The sequence below is a fragment of the Portunus trituberculatus genome, chromosome 10, assembly GCF_017591435.1.
Source record: "Portunus trituberculatus isolate SZX2019 chromosome 10, ASM1759143v1, whole genome shotgun sequence".
In the NCBI taxonomy this organism is placed as follows: domain Eukaryota; kingdom Metazoa; phylum Arthropoda; class Malacostraca; order Decapoda; family Portunidae; genus Portunus; species Portunus trituberculatus.
Genome location: NC_059264.1, coordinates 13,462,835 through 13,481,416, shown reverse-complemented (window position 1 = coordinate 13,481,416; position 18,582 = coordinate 13,462,835). Strand labels below are relative to the sequence as shown.

General features: G+C 40.8%; 3 protein-coding genes across 3 annotated transcripts in view; all 3 read right to left on the bottom strand.

Moving 5' to 3' along the window:
• Positions 1-436: 436 nt before the first annotated feature.
• Positions 437-1,593, bottom strand: LOC123502053 (general transcription factor II-I repeat domain-containing protein 2B-like). The gene is made up of 2 exons (XM_045251205.1): positions 1,461-1,593; positions 437-1,326 (listed from the first exon to the last, which is right to left on the bottom strand). Exons 1-2 carry the CDS (start codon positions 1,591-1,593, stop codon positions 437-439), a joined length of 1,023 nt encoding a protein of 340 aa, XP_045107140.1.
• Positions 1,594-1,637: 44 nt separating this feature from the next.
• LOC123502052 (general transcription factor II-I repeat domain-containing protein 2B-like) lies at positions 1,638-2,099 on the bottom strand. The gene has a single exon (XM_045251204.1). The coding sequence runs from the start codon at positions 2,097-2,099 to the stop codon at positions 1,638-1,640; it is 462 nt and encodes a 153-aa protein (XP_045107139.1).
• A 7,361-nt stretch (positions 2,100-9,460) lies between these two features.
• Positions 9,461-18,582, bottom strand: part of LOC123502051 (hemicentin-1-like) — a 10,329-nt gene continuing 1,207 nt past the window's right edge. Inside the window, exons 3-6 of the mRNA XM_045251203.1 lie at positions 18,455-18,582; positions 16,275-16,409; positions 13,360-13,573; positions 9,461-11,150 (exon numbers count right to left, since the gene is read on the bottom strand). The exon at positions 18,455-18,582 is cut by the window's right edge and continues 34 nt beyond it. Of these exons, the coding sequence (XP_045107138.1) occupies positions 11,038-11,150; positions 13,360-13,573; positions 16,275-16,409; positions 18,455-18,582 (590 nt within the window). The 3' untranslated portion in view covers positions 9,461-11,037. The remainder of the gene's footprint in view (positions 11,151-13,359; positions 13,574-16,274; positions 16,410-18,454) is intronic.

Here is an 18,582-nt window from a genome sequence, read left to right as displayed (position 1 = left end):
TCTCAAATGAAAACATGTTTAATTCCTTTAATCTATCTCTATACTCCAGGCGCTTTAATGCTGGTATCATCCTAGTTGCTCTTCTCTGAACTGCTTCTAACATGTTGATATCCTGCCTATAGTGGGGTGACCAGGCCTGTATGCAATACTCTAAATGGGGCCTAACATAGGAATTATATAAGCTACGCACCACTTCCTTACTTTTATAACTAACATTTCTATTTATAAAACCCAGGATCCTATTTGCCCTATTTCTTGCTTCTAAACATTGCTTTGAAAATTTCATAGTCCTGTCTATCACTACTCCTAAATCCTTTCCTTCCTCTACTGCAGGGGTGGGGAACCTTCGTTCTGTCAAGGGCCATTTAGATATTTTTAATATAATTCGCGGGCCATAAAAAGTTATCAATTATTTTTTCACTCATTTAACTCACCTCTAATGTGACGGCTGGAACTGCTTCTCTTTGGCGAGGCGCGTGATGTTAGGTGGTACTGTTGATGATGCTACTCGCAACTGGTTTTCCAGGTTTGCATCGGTCAGTCTGGAGCGCAGTCTACTCTTTGCCAGGTTAAGTTTTGAGAAGAACTGCTCGCAGCAGTAAGTCGTTCCGAACACAGATGCATATTTCAGTGCATGTCTCCTCAAAATAGGAAAATCATCAGCACTTACGTAACGTCTGTAGAACTCAAGCAGTGAGAGGTTGTTGTACCTAGCTTTCAGCTCATCATCGCTTTGCAGCTGAATTATTTCGTGTTGCAGGTTATCAGGCACATCAGCTGGTTCCACATTAAATGGTGTAGCGAAGATGTTCAACTCCTGTTGTTTACTTTTCACGTCCTTGAACCTTTCACTAAATGCCTCAATTAGTTTCGCACACTCACCAGCATATTCATCCGTTGTAGAAGGATTTTGTTCTTGCAGAGTGGGGAAATGCACAGTGTTACTTCTTTCGAGTTGCACTTTCCACAGCTTTAATTTAGCTTCAAATGATTTCACGTTTGAAAGCAGAGAGCTGAGAAGCTGGTTGGGGCCCTGCAGCTTGACGTTCAGCTCTGAGAGATACTTGGTAATGTCAACCATGAAAGCAAGATCACACAGCCACTTGCTATCACTGAGTTCCCTGACAGGTGTTCCCTTCATCTCCATGAATTGCTTGACTTCATCACGCAGTTCATAAAAGCGCATAAGCATATTCCCACGACTCAGCCACCGCACTTCACAATGATAAACAAGATCACCGTACTCTGAGGCAAGATCATTCAGTAACTCCTTAAACTGGCGGCTGTTTAGCCCTCTGCTCTTGATAAAATTTATGCATGACACTACTGTTGTCATTACATTATTGAGCCTCAATGACAATGCACATAAATTTTCTTGATGTATGATGCAGTGGCATATTATTAAATCACTTGGATCAAGACAGAGACGATTCAGTTCTTTCTTAACAAAAGCAATTAACCCTTTTGTGAGCCAACCATGGCTGGAGCTCCATCAGTAGTGAGGCCACTTAACTTTTCAAATGTTAACTCTAGTTTGTTCATTGACGAAACAAGACTCTCAAACAAGTCCTCACCAGTTGTGGTGCCATGCATGGCTTCCAATGACAGCAATTCCTCTCGTGTGTCAAACTCGGCCGTTATTCCACGAACAAAATGGCCAGTTGGGCGGTATTTGTTATGTCTGTTGTCTCGTCACAAGCCACAGAGAAGAACTGGAAATCTCTTGCAGAATCCTTCAGTGTTTTATGAATATCTTGTGCTAAGTCAGTAATCCGATCTGAGACGGTTCTACGAGACAAACTAACACTCTGAAATAACTGAAGTTTGTCTGGCGCTAGCAACTCCGCAGCTTTAACGATGCACTCTTTCACAAACTCTCCCTCTATGTGAGGCTTCAGCTTCTTGGCAATTAGGTCACTCAGTGCATAACTCGTCTGAATAACGTTGTCTCTGTCACACCGAGGTCTTGTGAAAGAGGCTTGTTGTGATTCTAAACACCGCCGAAGAGCATTGATTTTATCCAGACGCATTTGTCCTCCCAAATCACTGAGCTTAGCATGTTTTGAGCTGTAATGACGCTCCACATTGGCCTTCTTCATTACTGCTAACGCATCCCCACAAACTAGGCACACAGGTTTGCCTTTCACTTCAACAAAAAAATAATCGTTTGTCCACTTCTCTTGGAAGGCTCGACATTCTGCATCTACTTTTCTTTTCTTTGCAGTCGCCATTTGTAGGACGTCACACCACGTGATAACTACCCAGTGTGTATTAACAGTTCTACAGCGTCCACACTCGATAAATGCCTAGCACTGACTGCCCGCGGCCCGCCTAGCTGAGTCACTGCAGTACAGACAGACAGGCGGCTGACGAGAAGCATACGTGTACGGTCCCGCCTGTGGATGCTATGGCAACACTCAGCTCAAGGCCGTACAAGTGCTCTTAGCTGACGCTAGCAGTGCAAAGAAAAACAGTCAGTCACAAAATAAAAAATCAAGAAATATAATTATATTCAAGGGTATGACGCTGCTAAACTGCCGAGTTCATAGATAATTAATTGAATTTAAATAACCTGCAGCCAGCACATAATAAAATTACATTATATATTATTCATTCATGAGATATGAAATAGCATTTATGAACTGCCTTGCGGGCCTGATCAAATGGTCTTGGGGGCCTTATACGGCCCGGAGGCCGGACGTTCCCCACCCCTGCTCTACTGCCTCTAGCCAACATCCCTCCATCTCATAGTTAAAGTTTGTGTTGTCTTTACCTAAATGCATAACCTGACACTTATCAGAATTAAACTCCATCTGCCACCTGTCTGCCCATGCTGTCCAGGTCTCGTTGTATTCTGTAATTGTCCTTTTCACCCTGTACTGCACATGCTATCTTAGTATCATCTGCAAACTTTGATACTTTGCTACTAATTCCTATATCTAAATCGTTAATGTACACCAAGAAAAGAAGAGGTCCTAGCACTGATCCTTGGGGTACCCCACTAACCACTTCCTTCCACTCAGACATTGCCCCATTTAATACTACTCTCTGTTTCCTATCAGAAAGCCATCAGAAATCCAATCAACTAACCTACCCCTATCCCATGTAGTCTCAATTTGTACACTAGCCTCCTATGCGGTACCTTATCAAACGCCTTGCTAAAATCTAGATATATAACATCTATGCTATTTCCATCATCTAACTCCTTGGTAATATATTCTAAGATATCGAGCAAATTTGTAAGACAGGACCTCCCTGATCTAAAGCCATGTTGGGTATCTCTAATTAATCTATTCTCATTTAAATGCTCCCTTAATGATCTTCTCTAGTATCTTACATACTATACTAGTTAAACTGATCGGTCTATAATTATTCGCATCATCCTTCCTACCTTTTTTAAATATTGGAGTAACATTAGCTAACTTCCAGTCCTGAGGTATCTCAGCAAACCTAAGTGATCTTTCAAAGATTAACTTAAGTGCTTCAGAAATACTGTCTACACCCTCCCTAAGTACTCTGGCGTGTAGCTCATCAGGACCACTAGCTTTCCTATCGTCTAGTTCAAGAATAAATTTCCTAATAATTCCCGGTTTTATATCAATATTTTCTAAAGCTCTTAAACTACTCGTCGCACTGTTTGTAACAGGATTTCCTATTCTTTCCCTAGTAAATACTGAAGAAAATTGTTCATTCAATAATTCTACTATGTCTTCATTTTGATCCAGTACTACACCATCTTTTCTGAGTGGTCCAATCCTATCCTTATTTCTTTTATCACTGACCTTGTAATAACTATATAATTTTTTGGGATCTTTACTCCCAGCTCTAGCTAGTTTTATCTCTCTCTGCCTGCCTTTTACTTTTTTTTATAACCTTACTCAAATCATCCCTGACCTGTCTGTACCTAATCAAATCTACATCTTCCCCACTTTTCTGCAACTCTCTGTATGCCCTCTTCTTCTCTCTGATCTGGCTACCTATCTCATGAGTCCACCATAATGGCTTCCTGTTTCTCTGCCTTATATCTTTGTAAGGGATACACTGCATCACTATACCCTTTACTACAACCTTAGAAATATCCCACATCTCCTGTGCAGTTTTATTTCCAAAACTATCTTCCCAGTTTACCTCTCCTAATAACTGACGTAACCTACCATAATTGCCTTTCTGATAGTTTGGGACTCTAGTCTTATTCACTATATTATCCCTACTGGAATTAATGATAAATCTAATTATATGATGGTCACTGTTTGCTAAAGTCTCTCCTACCTCAACTTCCTTTAAACAATGCTCAATATTTGTTAGTACTATGTCTAAAACCTTCCTCCCCCTAGTAGGTTTATTTACCATCTGCACTAAATAGTTATCCTGAAAACTTTCCATAAACTTATTTTCACTAGCATCTCCTACCATCCTCTCCCAGTTTACTGACTTAAGATTAAAATCCCCTAAGATAATTGTCTGACTAGTACACCCCCTATTTATCTCATCTACCATAGGGTTGTCTACATCTGCTGACTGGTTAGGTGGCCTATAAAAGCTCCTACTCTAATAACCTTACTTTTGTTTACTCTAACATCCAGCCATAAGGACTCTACTCTGTTATCTACCTTAATACCATTAACCTGACTGGAAATGAAGGATTTTTACATAAATAACTACTCCTCCGCCTATCCTACCAATTCTCTGGTGTAAATACATAATGTGTCCATCTACTTCATATTCTTTCCTATTTTCCCTAAACTTTTCCTCATTTACCCATGCCTCTGTGACACATACAACATCTAAGTCCTCCTCAACTATATAACTAGATAACTCGTCCTTCTTGTTCCTAAGACTCCTGGCACTTACATAAAAACATTTAAGTCCTGCTACCTTCCTAGATGCTGTCTCCTTATTTGGAATCCTAATCTTATTCTCTCCTATTTGCACCTGGAAATCTTTCCTAATCTTTTCACTATCTCTGTTTATCCTATCTAATTTATGTCTAGCATCTTTCTTCTGGAATGCATTTGCTACCTCACCCCCTACACTCCATCCCAACTCCCCTCCAGACATCCACTCAGCACATCCACACCCTTCCTACTCAGATGCACACCATCCCTAGCATACAAATCCCTTCGCCCATAGAACCTATCCCATACATCCACAAAGCTGACACCCACATCCTTACACATCCCTTTTACCCGAACATTCACACCAATGGCTCTAGACAACCATTCCCTGCTAACATACACACGAGGCAAGATTCCTGACACTACACACCTCCTACCACTCTCCCTTATCTTGCCTAACATTTTCCGAAATCTTGCCACTAACTCCTCCGACCCACCTGCTCTGACATCGTTCCCACCTACGTGCAAAACTACTACACCCTCCCTCTCCATCCCCCCAACCCTCTTCTGCACCTCCTCACTCACTGCCTTCACACCTGCACCAGGCATACACACGTTCGTCCTCCTATCCCTGTCTTTCCCACAGAAAGTGCTATCTAAATACCTAACCTGAGAGTCACCCACCACACACACCTGAGGTGTGCTAGGCACAACCCTCCTCCTCCTCTCCTCTACCCCCTTCTTTCTCCTTTCACTCACCACAACCACTTCATTCACTCCACTCTCACTCTCCCCCTCCCCCTCCAACAAACCGAACCTATTTTCACACTCAACGGGTTTAGTCCTATCCTCCCTAACTGTCTCCGCTTTCCTTCCCCTCGCAACCTGCCATCTCTGCCTATCCTGACTACTATCTTTCCCCGTCTGGCTCGCCTGCTCCCTCTTCCCCACTCTGCTCTTCCCGACAGAGGGCCAAGCCACCCTGTCGCCCTCAGAAGGTCCAACCTTCGGCCTAACACTGATCTCCTGCCTAATTTTTTCCACTGCCTCCCCAAGCCTCTTAACCTCCTCCTTCAATTCAAAGATGAGAACTTCGTTCGCACTTTTCCCCTCACTTAGCTTTCTGATTTCCTCTCGCAATTCTCGGTGCTCAAGAGAAAGAACTAAATTCTCGCTCTTGAGCCTACACACCATACACTCAGAAAAGTCAACGACCTTCCTGTCGTGCCCACACATCTCACACACAACAAACTCTCCCAATCCCACCTCAATACTCTCTTTCACGCACTCAATCACACTCTGATATACCTCAGTAGCTACCGCCATACTAATTTACAATATGTTAACTCACAAACAAATAAAAATACTAGGTGACGGCGGGGTGGGGGAACCGCGGTGGTGGGAGGGCCTAAGTGAGGTCAACTAATCCTCTTTCAAGGTCAACTTGACGGTTACAAGCCTAGTCTCCTCCCACTACAAAAATACTTTTTAACTCACAAACACTGATTCTAACCACTATTTCACTCTAATCTAACACTTGCAGTACACACTTTCACTTCACTAACACTCAAAAGCACCACACACAGACACCAAGCACAAACACCACTCGCTAACTATAAAAACCACAGCCAGAAACGGAGCGCACACACAACACGTCCACTCGCCACCACAAGTGTCCTTTTAATCCTAGCGTTCTTTATAATGCATACTGTTGGTGTTGGGGTATATTTGGGGTATTTTAAGTGTGTTCCGTAGTGTTGCAAGGTGTTGTGAGTATGTTTTGTGTGGTTTCAGTGTGTTTTAGATCTCATAGGTATATTTTGCGTAGCTTGCGAGTGGTGTGGAGGTGTGTTTGAGGATTTGGGTGTTTTGAGTGTGTTTTTGGAGCATTTTGAGGGTTATATAGTATTTTTAGCTTATTTTGCGTTTATTTTGAGTGATATAAGTGGTGTAGGTGTGTGTGGGGGGCTGATTCGGGTATAATTGGATGTTTCTAGTGAATTTTGTGTGTTTCGAGGCATTTTGAGGTGTTAGATGGTATTTTGAATGGATTTTGGAATATTACTAAGTGTTTTAAGTGATTTGGGTGTGTGTGTGGTGTGATTTGGGTGTATATTGAGTGATTTTTGTGTTTTAGGTGTGTTTATGGGCATTTTGACATGTTGCATCGTGTTTTGAGTGTGCTTTGCGTTTTTTTAAGTGGTTTGCGTGTGTGTGGAGTGTCTTGGTTGAGTGCAGGAGTAATTTTAGTGTATATTAGGTGTATCTAGTGAGTTTTGATAGTGTTTGGGTGAATTTTGCTTGTTTTGAGTGTGTTTTGGTGTGTTGTGAGTGTTGTAAGTGGTTTGGGTGTGTGGGGGTGATTTCTAGCTTATATTAGATGTTTGTAGCAAGTTTTGTGTGTTTGGTGTCATTCTGAGGTGTTGCATAGTGGTTTTACACTGCTTGAGAAACTTATGTGAAGATTATAGAATAGTGAAGACACTGGCCATTAATCAGCTGACTTCTATAGACCCTTCCTAATGTCAATAAAATCTTCTAATCATATTCAAAACTCGAGGTAAAAGAAGTTTGCTCCCAGGCTGTAAATGTGCAATATCTGTATTTATTTATTGAAGTACTTGTATTCTTGTTATGTATACTGTCTAGCTTTAACCTTAAGTCTTTGTCCAGTGGGAGGTGGCAAGGTCCATCCTCCTCCTTTGTTGTTCTTATTGATTAATGCAACAATAAATGTATCAATCAATCAATGAACTCGAGGTAAAAGAACGTTCAAAAAAGTTTTGAAGCCGTTAAAATATCGACAAATAAAAAAAAAAAAAATGAAGGAAAAAATAAACTAAATGAAATAAAAAAAAAAAACTACAAAAATATAACAAATAGTCAAATAACAAAAGTTTCCCAAACAAGGAAAAAAAAAGATACGTACAATATCCATCAAAATCTCGACATTACAAAAAAAATAAAACAAAAACTGAAATTAAATCAAAACTAACAAAATAAAAAATAAAAAATATAAAAAATAATTAATCAACGATATAATATAAGTAAGTCAAATTAAGAATAAAATTAAAACTAGATACAGGAAAGAACCAGTGTGTCCCGAGATGGCGGGGTGCGAGGAAGAGCGTCAAGTAGCCATTATTTGGAGTGTGTGTGTGTGTGTGTCAGAATATTAAATTATCTTAACCTAACCTATTCTAATCGTGTGTGTGTGTGTGTGTGTGTGTGTGTGTGTGTGTGTGTGTGTGTGTGTGTGTGTGTGTGTGTGTGTACAGTCATAATATTAAATTATCTTAACCTAACCCAGTGGTTTCCAACCTGTGGGGCGCGCCCCCCTAAGGGGGCACGAAGGGCTGCCAGGGGTGGGGGGCACAAGTACTTGATAAAGTAGAAAAATGACTTATTAGTTGATTATATATGAACATTATTGATTTTGATGGAATAAATAATTGGTTAAGTGTTGAGAAAACATTTCAGATATGAATTATGAAATGTTATTGTCTAAATACAATTACAAATTATTTCAAATGCTGCTAAGTAACTAAGGAATCAAACAACTATGCTATTTACCATGACAGTAAATAGCAGTGTTTAAACCAGAGTGGAGGGGGCGCAGGGAACCTGTCATTTAGTGAAGGGGGGCCAGAATTCAAAAAGGTTGGAAACCACTCACCTAACCTATTCTAATCTTGTGTGTGTGTGTAATTCACTGTTTGATCTGCTGCAGTCTCTGACGAGACAGCCAGACGTTACCCTACGGAACGAGCTCAGAGCTCATTATTTCCGATCTTGGGATAGGTCTGAGACCAGGCACACACCACACACCGAAACAACAAGGTCACAACTCCTCGATTTACATCCCATACCTACTCACTGCTAGGTGAACAGGGGCTACACGTGAAAGGAGACACACCCAAATATCTCCACCCGGCCGGGGAATCGAACTCCGGTCATCTAGCTTGTGAAGCCAGCGCTCTAACCACTGTGCTACTGGGCTGTGTGTGTGTGTCGTAACATAACATAACATAAATAATAGGATAACAAAGGGCCACCAGGGCCCATCTAGGTCATCCTGTATCAATCGCACAGCGACCTCGTCATCAGTACTTAAAGATACACTTACAAGTACACAATACATTATATACTAATTCTAAATATTTGGCCCATTAACAGGGCTAAGTCCTGCAGCGAACTCCTCTACAATCTGTGATCCCCATACATGGGGATCATGTCTTGTTTAACTATAGTAAATTTCTTATAAAAACTATCATGCAGTGCTATACATAATTATAAATCTAATAAATTGAAGTGCTTATCTAATCTGTTTTTAAACATTGTCAAAGTAGTGCTATTTACAACCGTCTCTGGCAATGCATTCCAGAAGTGTACCACCCTATGACTAAAGAAATATTTTCTTCTATCTAACCTGCAGCCTTGCTTTCTAATCTTCCTGCCATGATTTGTAGTCCTACTTCCCTCCTCTAAGGTAAAGAAAGATCTCACATCTATGCAGTTTGTATCTGAGAACATTTGAAATAACTCTATCATATACCCCTCTTATACATCTCCTCTCAAATGAAAACATGTTTAATTCCTTTAATCTATCTCTATACTCCAGACGCAAAACATTTGAGAATGTGGTTCCTGGCTGTTCTTCTCTTCATGGCTAAGGCGAGCCAGTTAGGTAAGATCGAAATAACGTTATCTCATCCTTTGCCTCAAGCGTTCTTTCTTTGTTCATGTTAAGTTAGGGTAGGGTAGGTTGCCCATCGTGAGGTGAGGTATAGAGAATAAGCAGTTTCACACACACACACACACACACACACACACACACACACACACACACACACACACACACACACACACACACACGATGGTGCCTGACTCACAATCGAGAGAGCCAAGGTTCGATCCATTGGTCAGATCAGAAGTCATTTGGGCAAGGCTTCTATTCAGGTGTGTGGCCCCTGTCCAGCTAGCAATAATTAGGTACCTGGTGTTAGTCGGAAGTTGCGCCCGCTGCTAGGGAGAAGAAACAATCTCATGAAAAAAAAAAAAAAAAGAATACACAAAGGGTGGCCTGACCACCCCGGGCCTATGTCACTAGGCTTATATGGTGCTATCTAGCAGCCGCGTTATCGGGATGTAGACACCACCATTGGGCTGTATAGACTTAGATGTATGAATGTCACTATATAAGGATATGTATAAGTATGATAAAATGTAGAATTTTCAGCTGACTCTGTAAGCTGCCATTACAAATAAACCAAAATATTATTTTTGTGTTATTACACACACACACACACACACACACACACACACACACACACACACACACACACACACATGCACGCATACACACACACACACACACACACACACACACACACACACACACACACACACACACACACACACACACACACACACACACACACACACACACACACACACACACACTGTCAGGTTGTTAAGTTTGATTAGATTAGAACATTTAAGCTAACCTAACCTATTTCACCTTATACCAGAGACAGGTGTAGCTGCTGATCTTTAAGTTATCCCTTACTGTGAGGGAATACAGCTTGTCTGTTAATAATGCTCGTGCTTGAGGAAGGAAGTAGCAGGACAATATGATTCCCAGTAAACTCCGTCCCTTCAAAAGCTTTTGCGCCTTTGTCTAGTAGTCGTGTGAGTCGCCAGTGCAGGTGGTTGTAGCCGTCTGGTGCTGGGGCGAGGGTAGTGACCAGTGGGGACACGCTGAACCCCTGACATACTGAAGCCTGTATTCTTAAACGTTGTGTTCTCTTACTGGGACAGCTTTCCAGCGGTCCCAGATAATGTCACGTTCATGGAGACGGTTTTCTTCTTTTTTCCTCACTAATGATGCAAAATTTTTGGTGAGCCATCACTGGAATTTTTAAAACACCCTTGAAGACCACAATAACTTTCACTGCAGCTGTGAAAAGTCCCTAGTCGGGTTCTAATGGAGCTTTTCTTACTGACGCTTCAGAATCTTTGGTAAACTATCAATGTAATCATCAAAATACCCTTGAACACTCCTATATCATCCACCACGCCCTGTATCCACCACGCCCTGTTCAAAGTAGTCGAGTCGAGATGAGACACCAAAACGTTTAAGGATGCTGTCCGCAGTGTGAAGGAAGACATGAAGGCCAGGGAGATGCTTGGAGCTGAAGGGTCAGCGCGCGTGCAGCACCACGGCCAGCAACATCACACCCAGCGCTGGGAGGGTGACCTGGTGGGAGGTGCCACGCCCCAGAGCTCGGGGCTGAACTGCAGCGATCTTATTATCTGTGGGAAGGAAGAGTTTAATTGATTGAATTAAACATCGTGGCCATATGGCGCCAATACAAAATGTTTATAGCAACTAAAATTGAAAGTTAAAATAGTGATAGTAATGATAGAATTGTGGTCGGGTAACAACTTAGTAGAAGTAAATAAATGAATAAACAAGTACACACACACGCACACACACACACACACACACACACACACACACACACACACACACACACACACACACACACACACACACACACACACACACACACACACACACTTTTGTTTATTTCTTTAATTCTTCTTCCCTTCTTTATTTCTTTATCTATTTCTATTTATTTATTTACTTATTTATTTATTGTAAGAGGACCAACCCTTCAGGAAGTAAACAGATCACGCAAGGCAGCGACAAAATGCTTGGCTTGATCTCTCTAAAATTCCTGCTTGGGACAAAACAAACTTAGTAGTGTTCAATGACTCAAAAATTCAATTCCTTCATCTATCAACTCGACGCAAATTTCCAGATAACTGTTCCCTTTTGTTCAGTGACTCTCAGTTGCATTCCACCTCCCATATTCTACACTAAATAACCTTGGTTAGTTTTTTACTCACTACCTAAACTGGAAACTTCATTTCTCTTCTCTTGCTAAAATAACTTTTACGAAACTGGACGTTCTGAGGCGTCTTCAATTTTTTTTTCAGCCTCCCAACTGCTAAATCTGATACAGGAATATTCTTCACATGTATTGGGGAGGTTCAATTCATATTGCTCTCTTAGATAGGATATAGAATCCAAAGCCTTTCGTCTTAACTTCTCTCCTCTGACTGACTGTCTTCAGTCTATATCTCACCGCCGCAGTGATGCATCTCTTTCTATTTTCTACCGCTACTTTTATGCTAACTGCATGTCTCCCCTTCTCCTCGCTGCACAAGACTCTTCTTTCTCTCACTCTTATTCTGTCAACCTCTTTAATGCAAGAGTTAACCTGCACTTTCAATCATTCATCACTTTCTTCGTTAAATCATGGAACTCTCCTGCCAGCGTCTTTATTTCCACCAACCTATGGCCTGAACCCATTTCAGAGGGAGGTTTCAAGACATTTATCTTATTTTCTTGGCTCTTTTGTCCCCATGTTCCCTTGGTTGGCTTTCCCCCATCTTACATAAAACAATGGCCTTGGGCTACAAAAATGTAAGATGAATAAATCTTCATATAGTGCTTATCCCTAAAGGACTTAAAGGACTAAAGGATTATCTAAAATCTGAGAAATGTTTTGAAGCTTCCGTTGAAGGAATTCATTCAAGTTAGAGCTAGGGAAAATATGGATGCAAGCAGGAAAATAGTTTTCTTTTTAGTTGTAATGAAAACTCAGTAATCAGATTGTTAGTGTCGAGTCATTAGGAAGCTTCAAAGAATATTAGACAAATTTATGAATGACGATAACAGATGGAAAAGGGAAGGTGTGTTTTATACAAGGACTGGCACGTGTAGGCCTGACGGCTTCATGCAGCCTCTCTTGTTTTCTTATAAATCTTTAGGGAAGGACGCATATTAACAGATACAAGTACATATAGATGAACAGATAGAAAAAAACATATATTTGAATGCAACCGTGATGAAAACGGCGTCACATACATCACTGTTGTAGTATGAACACATTGGTATGACATGGAATACAACCATACAGAAATATATAGTATAGTTGTGAAACTCGTAACTGCGAAAAAAAGCGGTAAAAAAAAAAAAAAGAGATACATACTTAAGAAGAAAAGCATGAAACGCTAAATCTCAATATCTTAAACATAGATTGCTCATTAAAATGTTGATAAATTTCAGGAGTGCATTAAAATCTAAAACTAAAGTGCAATATGTGTGTGTGTGTGTGTGTGTGTATATATATATATATATATATATATATATATATATATATATATATATATATATATATATATATATATATATATATATAGAGAGAGAGAGAGAGAGAGAGAGAGAGAGAGAGCGTAGTGATTGTCACCCGCGGGGTGACCTGGGCCTTCAGGTCTGCTTCACTACTATTTCTAGCTCGAAGCTTTATCTGAATGGGGCTGAATGAAGCTATACGCTTGCAGACTGAATGTCAGGCAATATAGAATATAGCTCTCGGCGAGTTTACTGCTCCACACTACATTTAGTTACCTAGTTAGTTACTTTGTTAGTGTGTACAATACCAGCACATACCATCCGTGACGTACACGAAGACCGAGGCGGCCTCTGTGTTGGCGGCGGCGCAAGTGTAGTTACCGGAATCTTCGGGCCGAGCTCCGCTCACCTTGAGGCGCGAGGCGACCTTGGGTCCCGCCTCCACGCGCACCTCCACGCCGCCGCGCCGCCTGTCGTAGTTAATCATGCGGGAGTCGTGGTACCAGAAGATGTACTGCGGCGCCTCGGGACTCTGGCGGTGAGGGGGACTGTGTGAGTGTGGCTGCACTCTTGCTGCTACAGTGACTGCCTTCACTGCTGCTACTGTCAGTGATAATGGTGGACTACTACTACTACCACTACTAATACTACTCGTACTGCTACCACTACTCTACCACTACTGCTACTATACTACTACTACTTCTACTACTACTACTACTACTACTACTTCTACTACTATTACTACTATCCTAGCGAGTATAATAGTATTCTGGATATTAAAATTATTACCGTGAAATTGCAAACTACTACTGCTTCTCCAGGCATGCATACTAAAGAAACACAGGCGTTAAAGGATTTAATTTTGGAGTTTCGAGAATGCTTTCATGTTCCTTTCAGTAGTTTAACAGGGATTATGCATCATGGATTTAAGAATATAGAGTACTTATCTTATTTTGGAACTTTTAGTATATTACTTTACCATACAATTAAAACGTGAATGCACAGAATAGCAGTTAAGATGATGCCGTACTCCTGATATGTAACGACCATAAACACCACCACCACCACCATCACCACCACTACCACCACTTCACTGGCCTCTCCTTTATGAGATGATGTATTCAAAACTTTGCTGTTAATGTCTTTCCTAATGGTAATGTTATTTTCATGTTAAATACAAATAAAGACTGTCAACATTACTAGTCTACTCTTATGAAATGGCAAGTGTCTTTCTGGTTGTTGTTCTTGTTCATTTTCTTCTTGTTTTTGTTCTTGTTGTTCTTCTTTTCTTTCCTTTTATATTTTATTTTTTCTTTGTTCTTTTCTTTCTTTTTCTTTTCTTTCTTTTTATTTTTTTTATTTTTTTATTTTTTAATTTTTATTTTTCGTAATCTTTTATTTATTTACCTTCTTTCTTCTTCTTTTCTTCTTCTTTTCCTTCTTCTTCTTCTTCTTCTTCCTCTTCTCGTTCTTCCTCTTCTCGTTCTTTCTCTTCCTCTTCTTCTCGTTCTTCTTCTTCTTGTTCATTTTCTTCTCTTTCTCTTCTTCTCTTCCTTTTCTTCTCGTTCTTCTTCTTCTTCCTCTTTTATTTTTTCTACATATCTTTTTTCTCTCATGCTTCTCTACCACGTTACAATGACAAGAAAGACCAGGCTCACCATGCTCTCCCAGAACGAACATGTGATCTGCGGAATGGCTCATGAACTTAATCAGGTGCCTTGGCAGTGTGATTTTGGTGAAAAACTCGAAAAAATAATGAAAAGAAAAAAAATATAGCAACCAGTACCTGAATCATATGGCAACACTGTATCAAACAATTATTCATTTCCATTCTTTTATTTTTTTTCTACCCACTTAGCTACCTTCCCTCTTTCTTTAATTAAGACAAAATATATACATGAACAGTTATCATAAAGAAATTTTGCCACATGCTCCCACACAAAGAAAAGGAAGAAAAAAAAAAGTTGTAGAATGATTATAAATTAAATAGACAGGTTTTTTTTCTCTCTCTCTCTCTCTCTCTCTCTCTCTCTCTCTCTCTCTCTCTCTCTCTCTCTCTCTCTCTCTCTCTCTCTCTCTCTCTCTCTCTCTCTCTCTCTCTCTCTCTCTCTCTCTCTCTCTCTCTCTCTCACCCTTAGCTACCTTTCTTTTCCAGACTGAAAATAAAAGCAATAATAAAAGTTTCAAATGTTCTTTCATAACAAAATATTGAGCTTTGGAATTCTTCCAGAGTTAGACAAGCAATTTTTTTTGTGCCTTTAGGTAGCTTGTCCCTTGTGTGAAAAGAAAATTATAATAATAAGGATAGTTTCACACAGGCTTAGTGAGAAAGGAAATTTGAACTGCAAAATGACTTTACAATTAAACAAAGCAGGCTATTATTTTCCTCTAACCTTGTTTTTATCTCCTTGGCACTCTTCCCTCTTAAAAGAGTAATAAAAAGGAAAAGCCTCACACCAGTCCAACGGCAACGAAAAATTGAGCAGTAAAATATTTCAGAATCATCCGTAATCAAATGTTCAAATCGGCAAGTTAGAGAAACGTTTACTTGTCAGTGTTTCATGATCAGCTAGTAAAACAGACAGTTCCTTTCCAGTGCTTTCTAATGGACAAGTAAAACAGACAGTTCCTTTCCAGTGCTTTCTAATGGACAAGTAAAACAGACGGTTCCTTTCCAGTGTTTTCTAATGGACAAGTAAAACAGACGGTTCCTTTCCAGTGCTTTCTAATGGACAAGTAAAACAGACGGTTCCTTTCTAGTGTTTTCTAATGGACAAGTAAAACAGGCGGTTCCTTTCCAGTGTTTTCTAATGGACAAGTAAAACAGACGGTTCCTTTCCAGTGCTTTCTAATGGACAAGTAAAACAGACGGTTCCTTTCCAGTGCTTTCTAATGGACAAGTAAAACAGACGGTTCCTTTCCAGTGCTTTCTAATGGACAAGTAAAACAGACGGTTCCTTTCCAGTGTTTTCTAATGAACAAGTAAAACAGACGGTTCCTTTCCAGTGTTTTCTAATGGACAAGTAAAACAGACGGTTCCTTTCTAGTGTTTTCTAATGGACAAGTAAAACAGGCGGTTCCTTTCCAGAGTTTCCTAACGGACGAGCACGACAGACGGTTCCTTTACAGTGTTTTCTAACTGACAAGTAAGATAGACTGTTCCTTTCCCGCGTTACTGATCTGGAAGACGGACCAGTTTAGCCCATTGGTGACGCCTGAGGTGGGTGCTTTACCTGTTCAATGAGGCAGGTGAGAGAGATGGTGGAGCCAGCCTGCACGTGGTGGACGCCTTGCCCTGGAATCACAGCACGCGGCGCTACCACCTCCAGAACCACAAGGTGCGACGCTAGGCCATCTCCTGTCGATACCTGCCGAGGGAGAAACATTGAGGAAGGAAGGGTTGATTACATCGAGGAAGGACTGGATTGCACTGAAGAAGGATTGATTGGAGTGAGAGAGAGGCTGACTGCAATGAAGGAAGATTTGATTGCACTGAAGGAGAAGTGGGTTGCGCTAAAGGAGGATTGATTGCACTGAAGGATTGATTGTAGTGAATTAGGACAAGATAGCACAGAAAGAGAACTGATTGTAGTGAAAGAAGATCTGACTGTAGTAAAGGAGGAATTTATTGCACTGAAGGATACTTGATTTGAATTTTGTAGATCTTTAATATTTGCTGAGCCTGGTAAGAAGGACTCCATTCCACTGTACGGTTTTCAAGTATCAAGCCAACTGGGGGAAAGAGAATTAGATTGTTTTGTACAGGTTTCAAGAGCCAAGCCTAGCAATAAGAAGAGAACTGAATATGAAAACCAGGGAAGAAGTGAATCAAACCAAGGAAAAACTAAATCAACTTACGAAAGAACTCAACCTTGACAAAAATGGGAACGAAATCAAGCCACAAAACTAAACCAAGCTAAGAAATAAATAAATCAGCCCGGAAAAAAAAAAAAAATCAAGCGGGAAAGAACTGAATCAAACAAAGAATGAACTCGATCAAGACATGAGCGAACTAAACTAAGCAAGGAATAAACTAAATCAAGCCCGGGGAAAAAAAAAAATCAAGCCAAAAGGAACTAAGCAAATCAAGGAAGGAAGACTAAATATTACTCTTCATGGGTTTCAATCACCGAGGCGTGGCGGGAAAAGAAGATTCAATGGTAATGTAATGCTGTCAGATATGGAACTCAATTGCCTTGCATGGGTTTCTAGAAGGGAAGATGGAAGATGGAGGAAGATAGTTGATGAGATGCTTTGCTATATCTGACAGCTAATTCCCTCCCTTTCTTCAGTATTCTTTTCCTTTCCTCCCTTTTGCAACCTCATTTTTCTTCCTCCTCTCTCTCATTCCTCCTCTCCTTCTAGTGACCTCTCTTCCCTATTCTCCTTTTCTGAACATCCTGCTTTTCCTTCCCTCTATCAAGCAACCTTCTCCTTTTCCTTCTCATTCCTATTTAAACAACCTTCTCTTTTTCTTTTCTCAATTACTAACTTTTGTTCTCTTTCAATACTTTCCTCTTGCTTCCTTCTTCTTTTTTTCCTTTCATCCCTATCTCAACAACTTACTTTTCCTTATCTCCATCAAGTAAGTTTCTCCTTCTCCTTCCTCTCTAAACATTCTTCTTTTTTTCCCTTCTTCAATTAGTAACCTTTTCTTCCTCCTTCCTCTCCCAATAATTTTTTTTTCCTCCACGTTTCCTTTTATTAATCTAACTTTTCCTCCTCTCTTCCTCAATAACTTTCTCCATTTCCTCTCACTCTCCTTCCCGAAGCCTTCTTTTCTTCCTCCTTCTCTACTTCCCTTCCCTTTAAATCCCTCACCAGCTCCTTCCTCACTCATATAACGCCTTCACCTTCACTCTCTCTCTCTCTCTCCCCATCCAATCTCTCTGTATTCCTTCTACTGTAAACACAACGTAAAACACTGTACATTAACTCAACTAAACAGTCATTGGTGGCGCCGCTTACGTCCTTCTTCCTTCAGCCCAGTGAAATCACTCGTCAACTCCCCGCCCTTCACTCACTACTATCCCGTTGTCAAAGATATTCTGAAGAGAGAGAGAGAGAGAGAGAGAGAGAGAGAGAGAGAGAGAGAGAGAGAGAGAGAGAGAGAGAGAGAGAGAGAGAGAGAGAGAGAGAGAGAGAGAGAGAGAGAGAGAGAGAGAGAGAGAGAGAGAGAGAGAGAGAGAGAGAGAGAGAGAGAGAGAGAGAGAGAGAGAGAGAGAGAGAGAGAGAGAGAGAGAGAGAGAGAGAGAGAAAGAAAGAAGACAACGAAACAAGACACAAATGTAAAACGAAAAGAATGAAAAAGAGATACGATAGAACACACACACACACACACACACACACACACACACGATAAACAAATTCCACGAAGCACGGCAGCGTCCTTGGTGAGCGCAGCGCCACGTACCTGACATTCGTAAGTGCCAGCGTCGTCCAGCGTGACGTACTTGATGGCCAGCGTCCACTCAGTGCTGCCTTCTGGGTGGTGCACAGCGAACCTTCCCTCCCGCGTGTAGGTGAGTGTGCCCGAGGTGA